This window comes from Centruroides sculpturatus, unplaced genomic scaffold (genome assembly GCF_000671375.1).
Source record: "Centruroides sculpturatus isolate CEXI.00-Female unplaced genomic scaffold, Cexi_2.0 scaffold129, whole genome shotgun sequence".
Classification (NCBI taxonomy): Eukaryota; Metazoa; Arthropoda; class Arachnida; order Scorpiones; family Buthidae; genus Centruroides; species Centruroides sculpturatus.
In genome coordinates, this window is record NW_019384478.1 from 893,728 (window position 1) to 908,769 (window position 15,042).

The following is a 15,042-nucleotide window of genomic DNA, read 5'->3' on the forward strand; positions in this document are numbered from 1 at the left end:
CTTATTGTACCTGTTGTTCTCTCCTGTACAGGTGTGATACCACACACACTACACAAAAGCCTGGGAACATTACAATTGAATAGAAATACATACATCACACTACAGAAGGCCACTATATTGAATACATGTCATATCGTTAGGAAATTCCTTAATACAGACACTGACACTGACATACTTATTTAATTAGTTTTGGTTGCTATGCCTTGACTCTGGTCCGGCATAGTACACAGCCACCGGTTTAAACCGAGTATTACCCACTAAACCCAACACAATAATAATAATAACTATCCCATGGTCACCACCTGGTAGTGGTGGGAGAGCCCAGTAATTTTACTGATCCATAGGGCAATGTGGGCTGGAACAGAAGTTTCTTGTAGGACACCCATGCCAGTAAGGTCTATGGGGAGAAATGAAGCTAAGAGTGACCACACCTACATTCTATATAGATTTTTATCATGGTATTAACCAGATCTAAATATGATACCGGCTTGGACATTGCCCAATTAACAAGGTCCGCATTCGTGGGTTAGGCAGAGGCTCACATTCAAAAAATAGACCAGAGTCTCCCTTGCTTACCAGCGGCAAAAGCAGTGCCAACCCAAGCATGGCTACTGCAATGTCCTCAACAGAAGTGAGGAACCAACCTAGCCCTTGTGTTTCTGTGGTAATGCACCCACAGACCACAAAAGCTGGAAAACCATGCCAACGGATGAAATGGACAATAGAAATGAATGAGTTTATCATCTATACTTATTACACCATCACAAGACTCGAAACAAACATGACAGTGTACAGACAACAACTACACTACAGCACAGATTCACACAACAATACCCTCACCTCACTGTCACTGAACAAAAGGTTGTTGATCAAAAAAGAACAATTATACACAACAACCTTATCCCACAAACAACACTTGAATTTATCAAACAACAGGTTGCTGATCAAATACATCAACAGACAGAAACATTTAGCATTGATGAAGATCACATTACCTGTCAGGATAATTCAGCAACAAGCACTGGTTACAACACACACACAATAACTACCACTAATGATACTACAGACACTTCCTCATTCATCACTGATAATATAAACACAGATTTAATACACTCTCATTTATATTTCAGGAAACACTCACTAAATATACTGGTACAGATCCCACACAAAGATCATGAATACCAAAAATCAACACATCAAAGGTAGTAGGAAAAACACTAAATTATATAAACACTCACTTACTACCACACTATATTCATTTAAATTCTACACTCTGAGGCATTCATACATTAGTTTATGCTGGGGCAGTCACAGTAGTGACACACCGTGGACTGAAAATACAATCACAGATAGATACACACAAAACACAATTCTATCACAAGCCTGTCTGGAAGAATAGAAACACAAATAAATGACATTAGACAGCAATTAAGCTGCTGACATAATACACTAAAAACAACATAACACCCAAATTAAAGAAAAATGTTTTCAAGAAAATCAAAACACACACAAAACATAAACATCACAGAATACATTAATACAGTAGACCCCCCCTATAACGCTTAGATACGTTCCACGTTAATCGAATTTTACATTGTAGGAATGATTAAATACATGAGCCAATCGCAGCCCGATAGGTGTGAACTTTACGGACTAATGCTGTTTGAAAGGTTTTCTTCTATACAATTAACCAATTCTAGACTAATTCCACTCAACATTTCCAAAACACGTATAATTTTTTGGGAATAATCCGTATAAACTATGCTATAAACAAAAAATTATAGGATTACTTACCGAGTGTGTACCGTTCAACTATGCCGTTGCTCAAAGTTTGTTTTCGTTGCAGAACAGCACACGAAATGGTGGCAGCGATTTCTGATAATGAATTTTTCGCAGAAAAATAACTTGACCTTTGGAGACATCATTAATATAAATAATTTTTATGGCCGTTGAATAAGAAGTGTTTCTTTCACAAGAAATGTATAAAATTAGTGCTGTATTAGACTTACGGTACCTAATTTACATACTGTACAGACGATAATAAACTCAACTTACTAGCCTAAAATCTCCGTAGCGTGTTGCCAGGCGGCAGAAAGCATATATATAATTATAATAAAGTTACAATAAATTAAGTTAATATATAATTATATATACAGTACCTAATTTATATATAATTAATATATAATTATATGTACAGTACCTAATTTATATATAATACTAAACAGACGATAGCAAACTCAATTTAGCCGCTCCGTAGCGTGGCGCAGGGTCGGAGGAAAGTAGTTCGGCTGCTCATCCACTATTGGTCCAGATTCTATCAATCTTGTCGCGAAACGAGTTGGCGACGATGTTTTAGGAGCTCCTTTATACGTATGTTGCTACAATTTTTTCGCTACGTTATAGGAACGCACATTATAGGGGGGTTGACTGTACACTAAAACAAAAACTTGCAGCCGAAGCATGTAGACTCAAACAATACAAAATATATACACTATGAAAACAACAAAACAGGTTATTTACAAACAACAAAAAACTCTTTTACAGACAAATTAGTACCGAAACAAACACTGATACATAGCACAGTGGCACATCAACAGAAGACGAACTCACAACTTATTGGTCTCTTTGGTCCAGTGCTGTTGCATACAACACTGATGCGGGACTGGATCGAGGAGGAGAACAAAAACTCACACAACATACCAACTATGCCCTGTGCTAAAATAAACATACATGACATCCACTAGGCCATTAACAGAACACACAACTGGAAGACAGCTGGTATAGACAACATTCAACATTCACAATTTCTGGTACAAAAAGTTTACATCACTGCACCAGGAACTAGCTAAACACCTAACACACATCATCATCAATCCACAAAATTTACATCACCTACATGAAACCTAAAAACAATAATACCATGGACCCCACATAATCCAGATCAATTACATCTTCCAACACTACAAATTATTGACATCCTGCATTGCAATATTGAAGAACATATTGAAGAACACAACATTCTTACATAACAACAAAATGGTTGCCTTAGAAATCACAGGGGATGCAAAGAACAGTTACTCATAGATTCAGTCATTCTACACAAACAACATAGAAACATACATATGGCATATATAAACTACAGAAAAGCATTTGACAGTATTCCACACAGTTGGCTGCTACATATTCTACACATGTACATCGGGTCCACATATCGATCTCGAGGCTAGAGTACGGGACCACAAGTATGATGTATCCAAGGGGAAGTATAATGCTGCACTAGCCCAGTATGCTACCAAACCCAGGGTTTCTCCTTGTTGGAATGAAGCTACACTTTTACACAGGGCGTTTGACTGACACGACTTACGTTTGTTGGAGGCTATTGAAATTTATAAAGCAGACATGAAGGGAGGTTGCATCAACACCGACAATATTCCGGTCCCACAATTGTGGAAGTATTATTTACAAAGCCACAAAACACGAATATGATTTTTAAATGAAACAATTTTTCCATATTGCACATCGTTTGTACTTCGGGCTAACTTTTAACAATGAATATATTACCACCACCATATATATTATTTTATATATTAACACCATTTATTTTTATTATATTTATTTATAACTTTATTTATAAATATTTTATTTATACATTGTAATATGGAACGATCTTGGTATTCAAAAATCGTTTAAATGTTAAAAAATTGGAACACAGCTATGTTCGAAAACTGTTAGGTTAAGCTGTTTTTTCTGTTCTATGAAATTTTTTCCTACGAGGGTCTCTGAAAGATGGCCGAAAACGTTTGAACATTAAAATTTTTATTGTTCATTTGCTGGAATTATCGCTTAGGTGTGAAGTGGTTATTTTAGTTGACAGTGCTATTGTCTATATCACCTTCTGACTCATTTTTAACAATGCTTTCTTCCTTGTCCTGTTCGATTGCATTTTCAACATCATTCTTTTGTTTTGTATTGTCATGCGAATGCAACAGCTTCTCTAAATCTTCTTCAGATCTTATAACTCTAATCATATCACTAGGGATTGCTGAAGTTGCAAGGCCCATTTTCATTGGACAACCAAACATTGCTTCGTAGGGGAAACATTTGATTCCCTCATGATATGCTCTGTTTTTCGTCACCTGGATGAATTTTAAACCCTCTGACCACTTCGATAACTGATTGATTTCCATCCACGTGCTCAAAATATTTTCTATGTCTTGATTAGCACGCTCCACTGATCCTTGACTTTGGTTATGTCTTGCCTTTCCATGTACAATTTTTACATTTGGCCACATGGAGCATAAACTCTCAATAACTTGGTTACAGAATTCTTGACCATTATCAGAATGAAGGATGCTCGGCACTCCAAAAGTGGTGAAAATATCCAAAAGATGTTATGCAACTTCTACGGCGCATTTAGTTTGAAGTGCACGAAGGATCACAAATTTGGTAAGATGGTCTTGGTAAACTAAAATGAATTTATAATTTCCATCTGGAATAGTTTGTAGATCTATTAGATCAACCTGACAGTGTGAGTTCATTTCACTGTGAAGTATAGGTCTGATGACAATGCTCTTTTTCAAAGTCTTCTATTTCTTTTGGCAAGGTTGACATAGCTTCAAATATGTCATAATAGCCTCAACTGTTACATTTTTATACTTGCAGCTACATTCCTTAAGCATCTGTGTCCTTCCACCGTGGCCAACAGCAACATGCGTTTCTTCAAGAATGTTGAATAAGTCCTCATAACAAATGTATTACCTTATTTCTCCATTCTCCTCCTTCATAGGTGCAATTAGTTTTTTTTCGCTGCCTACAGTCAAAATGTCGTAATGCTTTATACGCCTGTAATGAACAGCTAGTTTTTTTCATGTTCTTTGCAGCTTTTACTTCCTCCAAACACTTTGCATATTTGTCCCTATTGAGATAAAAGTTATTATCTTTCTTGCTTGCCACAAGCTTGTCCATTATTTCATAAAAACTCTGTTTCACACTCATCTTGATTCATAAATAATTTTTAGACAGTGAAATCTCAAACAGGATTAGAATTAACCTGTGCGTTCTAACATGTCAAACAATGTAATGTGGCCGTGCAGTGTTAGTAGCAGGGACTATTTTTTCAACATTTACCATGTCTCTGAGGTAAAACCTAAGATATAATGAGTAAATGCTGGTAAAAGTTCAAAATTAATGATGATTGACTTTAAAAGCCTGTATATTNCATTTTATATTACTTTGTAACATACTCAGATGTATTGCAATTTATAATAATTAAAAAATTATTATTAGTTATATTTATATTAAATAATTATAAATAATATTTTAAAAATCTAATAAAGAAAAACTTATAGTAATACAAAATGAAAATAATGCTGAGCAAATGACTAATAAAATATTAAAAATAGGTAGCTGATGCTTAAGTTAATTATTGAAAGACACATCATATCAATCTGCAAGCCTTTAATGATGAAACTAGTCTTATAAGTCTAAAATATCTGACTTTTTGAAATTTCAGATTTTCTTGTTTAATGTTAATCAGTGTCCTCTTTTGAATGCACTATTTCATTCTTGTATGAGAAGTCTGCTTCTGAAACTCAAGTGCTTCATGTCAGTGAGTCAATCAATCAGGTCAATGCAGTTTTATTCTAAAAATATTAAATTTTGAATTAAGAAACTGGATATAAAATTCATAAAGTATCTGAAATACAGATGTTCCATTTACAATCCAAATTGTCAAAATATATAAAAACAACTATCAAAGGATGGATTAAAATTCCCAAGTCAGTCAAATTCAATGTTTTCCAAAGTGGTTCCTACAGACTTAGAATCGCTGAGGGGATCTGTGGTAAATTAAAATTAATTTGGGGATGTGTGGACAACGTCAGGAGGTCCACGAAAGGTTTAATAAAAAATAAAATGATTGTGACCCATTTTCATTATTATGAAAGTTAAAAATAAATAATAATAAATAAATTGGTAAACATTTTTATGTCCTGAGTAAAATATAAGTATAGATAAGTACATAAAATACAAGTAATGACAAGCATTGCATAGTGGGAATACTAACTAAAGCTTGCCCATTTTGAATATGAGCTCTGCGCTTCATTTATTGCATACATTATGACATTTTAGAATTTATTTTGTTTGTTTATAGAATTTTAAACATTTATTTTTCTTTCCAAAACAGTAATTATTGGTTGTTTTTCATAATTATAAAAACTATTTAATGACTAAAAATATATAAATAATTCATTTATTTTGATCAAAAAATGTTTTTTTTTTTAAATGAAAATTCAATAGATAAAATAAAAAACTTATTAATTTTATATTTTTTTAATGTAATTTATAAATTATATTACAAAAATAATACCAATTATAAATAAATTATACATTTTTTTGTTTTCACTATACGATACTTGTTTTTTTAAAACAAGAAGCTTTAGCTAGTAATTTCAATAAATATTACTTTAAATATCAAAATGTTTTATTTATTTATGTCACCATTTACCATTCAAGACATCAAAATTAAGTTTGTAATTTTGCTATTATGTAGTTGTGTACAGTTCATAGTCAGGTTTTTGCTTTGAAAAGGAGTCCATGGGCATAATAAATTTGGGAACCATTGGTCAAGCTGATAATTACTTAAAGTTTGGGTGTTTGAATATTTTATAAGCAATTGTTTTCATTAAATAAATTACAATATTTCTTTTAGCAATCAATTTGCTTTGATAACAGAAACTTTAATAATAATAGTAAAATTACATAATATAGTATCACATCTGAATAGCAGACACTGTTAAAACTGAGAAGTTTGTCTGTTATTTAGAAGTGTCCGCTATTCAGAGGTATTGTACATGCCAGCGGTCATATTGTATTTTAATCTAGTCATTAATTATACAGTGAAGAATGTGACAGATTACAAAAACATCAAATTTGCATTAGGAATGTGAATGTACTGAAAAGTATACATAGCATATATAGTTAATATATCGTGTGTAGCTGTAAAAATCTCATTTTAATTGAAGTCTAAATAGCAAACAGATTGAATAGGACAGTGATCTCCAAACTTTTTTGATTGCGTACCCCTAAGATGAAAATAATTATAAGTTGTACCCCCTATAATATTATTATATGACCACAAGTGATCATGGGCCTACTTCTTCAGGAAGATGACTGTAAGTTTAGACAGACTGCGGACAGGACATACATACAATATCACTTTGCATATTACACTTTGGAGACCATTGCTATAAGATACTTTAATTAAATGGAACATAAAAATTACAAGAAAACATAAACGTTGATTATTTATTAATTCATCAAAAACTACCTGAGTGGGAGTAACGAAAAAGAAAAATGAAACTGTTATTATGAACAGAAGAATGGACAAAGGTCAATTTCGTCAATGAAAGTTTAAATGTTGAGTTAGGAAGGCAATTTGCTAGACACTTCAAGGGGTGAAAAATGTATTTTGTATTCTTGCATTTATAACATCATTTATGATCTAATCGACTAATAAAAATTAATATAGTGATTTTTCTACCTTGTAATTGAGTAGCTGTAATTTTTCAAACATTCTTGCTTTTCTCAATAAATTATTTATTAAAAATTATTTTAGCCACCAGAAAGCTGTTAAGATCATAAATTACATCATAAATGAAAAGAAAACCGAATATGTTCTAACACTTTAAAGTGGTTGGCAAATTGCCTTCGTAACACGATCTTTGAACTTTCACCAAATAAATGCTGTTGTCTTAACCTTAAAACTTTTTCTTTTCCATTAATGCTATGCTATGGTTCTTGTCAAATGAATGAATAACTTCAGAAAAGTTTATGGTTTCTTGGTACTGTAAGCTTAATTCCTATAATAAGACAGAAAACTGTTATGCATCTAATTATTTTAAAGCTGTACATATTGTTAAAAATTCATTCGTTTGCTTTCATGAATTTAAGTGCATTAGTAACTTAATTCTTCAGTAACTTTTATTTCTGATGTTATTTTATGACTATGCAAGTGCATCATGAAAGTGCAACACATTTTAATAAGAATGTAAAGTTTATCAGGCAAGAATGTAATTAATGTTAAAAAATGATGCTGAAAAGTTCCATCTATGGATATGATTGTTAGAGTTAAAAATTTTAATTACTATTTACTGATGATAAATATGGATTAATATATATCATTTCAAAATTGAAATCATATAATAACTAAAATTTAAATTTATTTTAATTTAATTTAAAGTCCTGAATTTTAAGTTGTTTTAAAAAATAATTTAAAAACTAAAAATCTGTGCAATTTTCATAAAACATAATGCATATTTTTGGGACTATATACTTGATTATTAGATTACCAAAAAGTTTAAATTAATTTTTTCTTTGATAATTCTACTCTTTACTATAATGCTAAGAATGGTATTTTAGCCATTTAAATTGCTAATGAATTAAAGTTCCAAACATACGTAAGACTAAAAAATTGTTGAACTTTTTAATCTTGAAGTGCATTTTTATGCATTTTGTTTATACTGTAAGAGATGTCAAATGATACATTCTTATAATTCATTTTTCTTTTGCATAATTAGTAAAATCATAATAAAAAAATTATATGAAAGTTATTCAGAAATATTTCTTAAATTTCCAGATATTTAATAATTTAGATAGGCAATTTATGAATTAAAAAAATTCCCGTAATCTATTCAGTTAGTTTGTATAATAGTATTATGATATTCATCAACTATAAAATATCTTATTTGAAAACTTTTAGAGATGCAAAAAGTAACAAAAAAAAAAAAAGTTGAAATCTACTTTAACATACATTATATTAATCAATTGGTTTTTATGAAATTTAACATATATTATCACTAGAGGTTTTCCCATTAACTATCTTCAATAGCCAATACAAGTGTTTTGTGTTGTTTCACAATATTTTCACATCTGTGACGCAATTTATAATACTTCTTTACACATATTGATTAAATAATTGCAAATTATGTAGTTAAGTTGGCATCCTACCACTCTGGGGAGTAGGGATCAAATCTAGACAGGTCAAAAAAAATCTCAAGAATTTTTTGGGAATAATTCACCAGGTTATCTTAGGCCTTGTCTCTCACCACCCAGCCACCCAATTGTTGGCCAGTCCAAATCCATAATGGGCTTGCTAAAAAGAGTTTCTTAGTGCCCATTGATGGAAACAATTAAAAATTTCAAATATTTAAAAATTNATCTCCTTTCTTTTTGATGATAAGATTAAGTAAATATCCTTAATTTCTAACTAATAAGAATATAAAATAAACAACAATAGAAAAACAAAATATAATCTTAACTACTATATGAACAATCATTTGAATCATAATTTACTAGTGATTTATAATATAGCTAGATTACTCTGTGAAGTTGTTATTTATAGTTTCAGATATAACAGCATGAAACAAAGAAAACTGAAAAACTCCTTTCCCTAAATTCAATCATCATACAGATTCTGACTAAAATAAAATTCTTTGTAAAAAATGTAAATCTAGTTTTCAAGGAACTATGGTATTTTATTTATTTTAACAAGGAATAAAAATCAAAGTTATGTTGGCCAGTCCAAATCCATAATGGGCTTGCTAAAAAGAGTTTCTTAGTGCCCATTGATGGAAACAATTAAAAATTTCAAATATTTAAAAATTTAATAAAGAATAATCAATGGTCAAACAAAAAATACAAAAAAATAATGAAGAGCAAATTAATAAGAACATATATTAAAAAAAATAGGCAGATAGTATTTGAATTAATCAATTGCTTAAATGTCAAGATATTCTGAGAGATATCAAAGATCTAATTGTAACCCTAATAGCACCTAAAATATTTTATTTTTTATAATTTTGAATTTTTGTGATAACATACTTAATGTCTCTTTTACTTGTGAGCAATTAAAAGAAGTTCAATATAGTTTTACATACATTAGCTACTGACATGCAATTATATATTGTAACAGGTTTATTTTTGTAAGAATATATTTTGTTAAAATTTGTGAAATAAAATTTAAATAAATAAATTAAAATTAATCCAGTTTCATCTGTGACAGAATTACAAATAAATATGTTACATTAATGATTCTTCTACTATTGGAGATTGAATGATGGTTCTTCTCTAATTTTCCATACTGTAGGTACTAAATTTATGAACTTGATTTATTTGAAGTCACTTTTAGTTNAATTAAAATTAATCCAGTTTCATCTGTGACAGAATTACAAATAAATATGTTACATTAATGATTCTTCTACTATTGGAGATTGAATGATGGTTCTTCTCTAATTTTCCATACTGTAGGTACTAAATTTATGAACTTGATTTATTTGAAGTCACTTTTAGTTTGGATACTGTCAAAAGGACCTAATCTTAACTTTCCATGCATTACTCATTAGAAGAAATGCTTATTATTCACTTCTCATTTGGGTTGTCTAAAAACATACTGTGCAATGAGAAATTTGTAATGACATTAAAGTCATACATACAGTATTGCATACAAGACCTGTAAGTTCTTCATTCAGTATCAGTTGGCCAATTGACCATATGGTATTGCATACAACTTACAGGTCTTGTATACAATACTGTATGTATGACTTTAATGTCACTATAAATTTCTCACTGAACAGTAAGTTTTTGAAAATTAACTACTCACCACACCTATATAACAATCACATACACTGAACCAATTTACGGTGTGGTATGATTGCCTAACAAGTACAAAAACAAACGTTTTCAAACCTCTTCTGGGCTCTACAGTTTTAGCTTGTAAATTTGATTAAAAAAACCTTTTCAAATAACTTTGTTCTTGAGTTTGAATGGTTCTTTTAAACTTATACGTCACGCATGCGTGACAAGTCTGCCTGCTCGGATATAACGAGTGGCTAAAGTGTGCTGTGTATCAACTCTTGCCAGGCCATCGACAAAATCATCTCCTCTTTAAAATTTATGCACATAGTTTCGATAGAGGATTTAAAGATGTGCATCGCCTCTAACCACTTGAGATGTTCATTGGGAGGTGCCCTGAGGAGAAGATTGGCCCTATTAAAGTCGGCAACTATGTCCGGGTCTGTTACACATGTTGCGAGGGCCGTGCTGGTTCTCCCATGACGATTATCCACCCTATGTTCTTGCATTCTGATGCCTATGGATCTTTTAGTAGAGCCTATATATACTAATCCCTATTAAATCTATTAGCTCTCAAAGGGACACTATAGATTCCTGGTCTTCTTCTGGGGTTAGGAGGGTCCTTCCCATTACTTAAGATGTTAAAAATAGTGGGACACCTCCTGTAAGCAATACATATTTGGCACTTCCTGGCAATTTTGTCGTATATAGATCTTACATATGGATTTTAGGTGATGGGGATCCATTCTATGTCTTCCAGTTGGTTATCAATGTGTTGGTCTACCAGCCGTACGCTATCTACATATATCCAGCTATAATTTTATATCATCTTACATATAGGTTTGCGGTAATCATGTTCTGCGGCAACTCACTGTATAGACGCTAGCAGTGCCTGGAAGTGCTGTGCCAATGGTATCTTGTGATAGCTCAGACGTGCATTCGAATTGTCCTGCGTTACAGAGGTGATGTGTTACCTATAATTTGCTTTTAATAATACTTTGCTCAAGATACCCTACTTAAGGAATGTGTTGTTGCCCAACTTCATTCCATCTTGAAGCGGCAAAAACATACGTCAATCCACGTTCTAACTACTCAGGCTGAGAATTATGTTCTTGAGACTTGAAACAGTTATTTCTGTTTGCCTTCTTAATCTATAAGTACTCAATCACCAAGATATTTATTAATTAAATATATATTAATCACGAAAAATATTATTAAATACCAAAAGTAAATTTATATTATAATAACTCTATATGTAAATGTTAATAGTTAAATTGTGATCGTCCTATCAATGTCCCTCAACAATCTTATCTATTTATTTTTATTTTATTTTTTTTGTTTGTTTTGTTTTTTTTTACCATTACTACAACTTAATGTTATTTAATTTTCTCTACGAATATATATTGTAACATATTTGTATTGTTTATCTCCTGGTAATGCGCCATGCGGAGCCAGGAATGTACTTGACAGTACATTGTAAATAAAAATGAATGAAATGAAAATGAATGTATAGATGCTAGCTCTTTATCATGAGCTTGTATGTTAGAAGAATGTGTGAAGGCTCTTCTGATTAAGGCTTTATATGCTGCCATCTTGTAGGAAACCGGATCGCATGACCCCACAGGGATGTATGACGAAACAGATCCTGGTTTATAGTACACCGCAGTGCTGATGCCATCTTTTTCTAACCTAATATTTTTTGGACATCCTGCATTTGAATCTAGATTGCTTTATAAATTATTTTATTTCTGGACAATTTTAATAAATTTTCTAGTTTAATTATCAAATAGAATACTATATAACCAAAATTATAAATATGACTACACAATATATATCTTTTACAGACAAAATATTGCTTATTACATAAAATCTATTATATTATAATATTATAATTGTATTGAAATATAATTTACCTTATTTATTTTTATATTAGGCATCTGTGAAGCATCATGATTTGTTATAATAAAACAAGGACTATGGAGACGTTTGGCTTGATGAACTAACATATAACAGCGTTTATTATCAACATCATTTGCAACAACAACACCATCTAAAATAGAAATGAAAGTAACAGGAATTAAATTATAAACAGTTTTTAATGCTTAATTAAAATAATATATTTTTTTAAAACTCAATTAAATCAATAAATCAATTTTTTTATATTTAAAGAAATGAATGCCTAGAAACAGATGAATAATATATATATTGATGATAAGATTAAGTAAATATCCTTAATTTCTAACTAATAAGAATATAAAATAAACAACAATAGAAAAACAAAATATAATCTTAACTACTATATGAACAATCATTTGAATCATAATTTACTAGTGATTTATAATATAGCTAGATTACTCTGTGAAGTTGTTATTTATAGTTTCAGATATAACAGCATGAAACAAAGAAAACTGAAAAACTCCTTTCACTAAATTCAATCATCATACAGATTCTGACTAAAATAAAATTCTTTGTAAAAAATGTAAATCTAGTTTTCAAGGAACTATGGTATTTTATTTATTTTAACAAGGAATAAAAATCAAAGTTATAGGAACCCATAACAGATTATAAATTTTCAATTCACTAGCCTAATTGCAGCTATTTGTTTAAAAAACAAATCACTATTGAAATTGATATTGAACAAGGATATCTAAAAACATATCTAATATAATAAATTATAGATTACTGTTTTGTTTTGACTTCTGTTTATCACATGAAATTATTGTTTCATCTTTAAAAGCAGAAAAGATAGAACAGCACTTTTTACACAAAAGTCTGAAAATTAGCAATACACACTAACTAAAGAGTAACTTTTTCTTTTATTTTAGCTCAATGCAATAGGAAAAAAATTATAAAATCACTATAATGTGCACTAATTATTAATAAATNAAAATATATCGGATGATCATTTGCAATCATTGCTTATAATTGGTGTTTCAGATTTTAATCCCAACTTTAAAGAAATTCTTCAGCAAAAAACACAGTTTCATCATTCCCATTAAAAGTTGCATGAAATAATTTTCTAATTATGTATAATTTAGCCATGCTTGTTTAGTATTGGTGTATCTGTAATTAACTGTAAAAAATAAAATTTAATGCTGCCTTAATCATGATGAGACTTTTTAATTCACATATTCACGTAGCCCGCTGCAAATGTATTTAATTCCCAATCTGGCCCTTGCGTCAAAAAGTTTGGACACCTCTGATCTATACAAAGAAAACACAATGTCAGTCTTAAAGGCTAAAGTCTGAAAGCAACAATGACACCTTGTTGATAGGAAAGTTAGAACAAGGAAGAAAAAATTGCACCATCAATTTTCATTAAAGAAAACCTGATGAAAAGCACAAAATAATTTGAAAATTTTAATATTCTAAAAACCATGGGCAAATTTGAGATAACAGACGTGCTTACTTAAATTTAAAAGAAGTATATCAAATAATGAAGTTTACACTTGAAAATTGTGAAATTTTGTATAGAGGATTTCCAAAATTGTGTTAGAGTGAAACTGGAAGCTGCTTGTATGGGGGATAGCCCCCATTTTCAAATCATGTTAGAGCATAACAGTGTTGTACAAGGGATACACGTACTAAAATTATTTACTGTATGATGGATATACAAACTTGAAATCTGTATGTTTCATAATTATATATTGTATCACAATAAAAATGTTTTAAATGTTTGCCTTTATTAATAATATTTTGACATATTTTTAGGTAATATTAATAACAGACTTTATAATTATTATTCCTATTAAAATGTTTGACAATTTTAAAATAAGTTAAAAATTTCAGCTAATAATAAAAATAATTTAATATATTTCCATAAATGTCTCAAAATCAGTATCTATATTTCGTTTTTCAAAATTTAGTTAATTCAGAATTCTGTTAGATTTTACAACTGAAACATAAAGAATGTGAATATATTGCATCCTTGCTATGCTTCCAATTTATTGAACTAAAGACAAGAATACAGGCTTTCAGTTTCCACCATCATGTTTACTTTCCTGGCTGCTTATCCATGGACAGATGTTTAATTAGATACCCTTTTAATTACTTTCTGGGCTATTAATATAACAGAGGGAAAATATTGCAATTGGTCAAAAAATGGTGCCCCAAAATTTTTACTCGGGTTATCTTGAAACATCAGAAATGCACATGTATGGATGTTAATGTGGGGGGGGGCAAGATTTTGTTCATCCTCTTTAAAACTTAATAACTTCCATGCTTTTTGTCAAAAATTTCTCAAATTTTGCAGGGATGGGATTGATGCTATTAAAAAAATAGCGGTTAAAGATCAAGGGGATAGAGAGATAAAGGAGGGGGTTGTGTGTCATATCTTGAGTGGAGACAGACTTAATGAAGATTTTGCTTATTATTAGCATTTACAATTTTTTTTTTTTTTTTTTTTTTTTAAAA

The 15,042-nt window shown here is 30.4% G+C and overlaps 1 protein-coding gene across 1 annotated transcript in view; it reads right to left on the reverse strand.

The window, feature by feature from the left end:
- The window catches only part of LOC111621375 (tRNA (cytosine(34)-C(5))-methyltransferase-like), a 73,126-nt gene that overhangs the window by 27,665 nt on the left and 30,419 nt on the right, over positions 1-15,042 (reverse strand). Inside the window, exons 5-7 of the mRNA XM_023363485.1 lie at positions 12,540-12,684; positions 4,759-4,995; positions 3,893-4,136 (exon numbers count right to left, since the gene is read on the reverse strand). Of these exons, the coding sequence (XP_023219253.1) occupies positions 3,893-4,136; positions 4,759-4,995; positions 12,540-12,684 (626 nt within the window). The remainder of the gene's footprint in view (positions 1-3,892; positions 4,137-4,758; positions 4,996-12,539; positions 12,685-15,042) is intronic.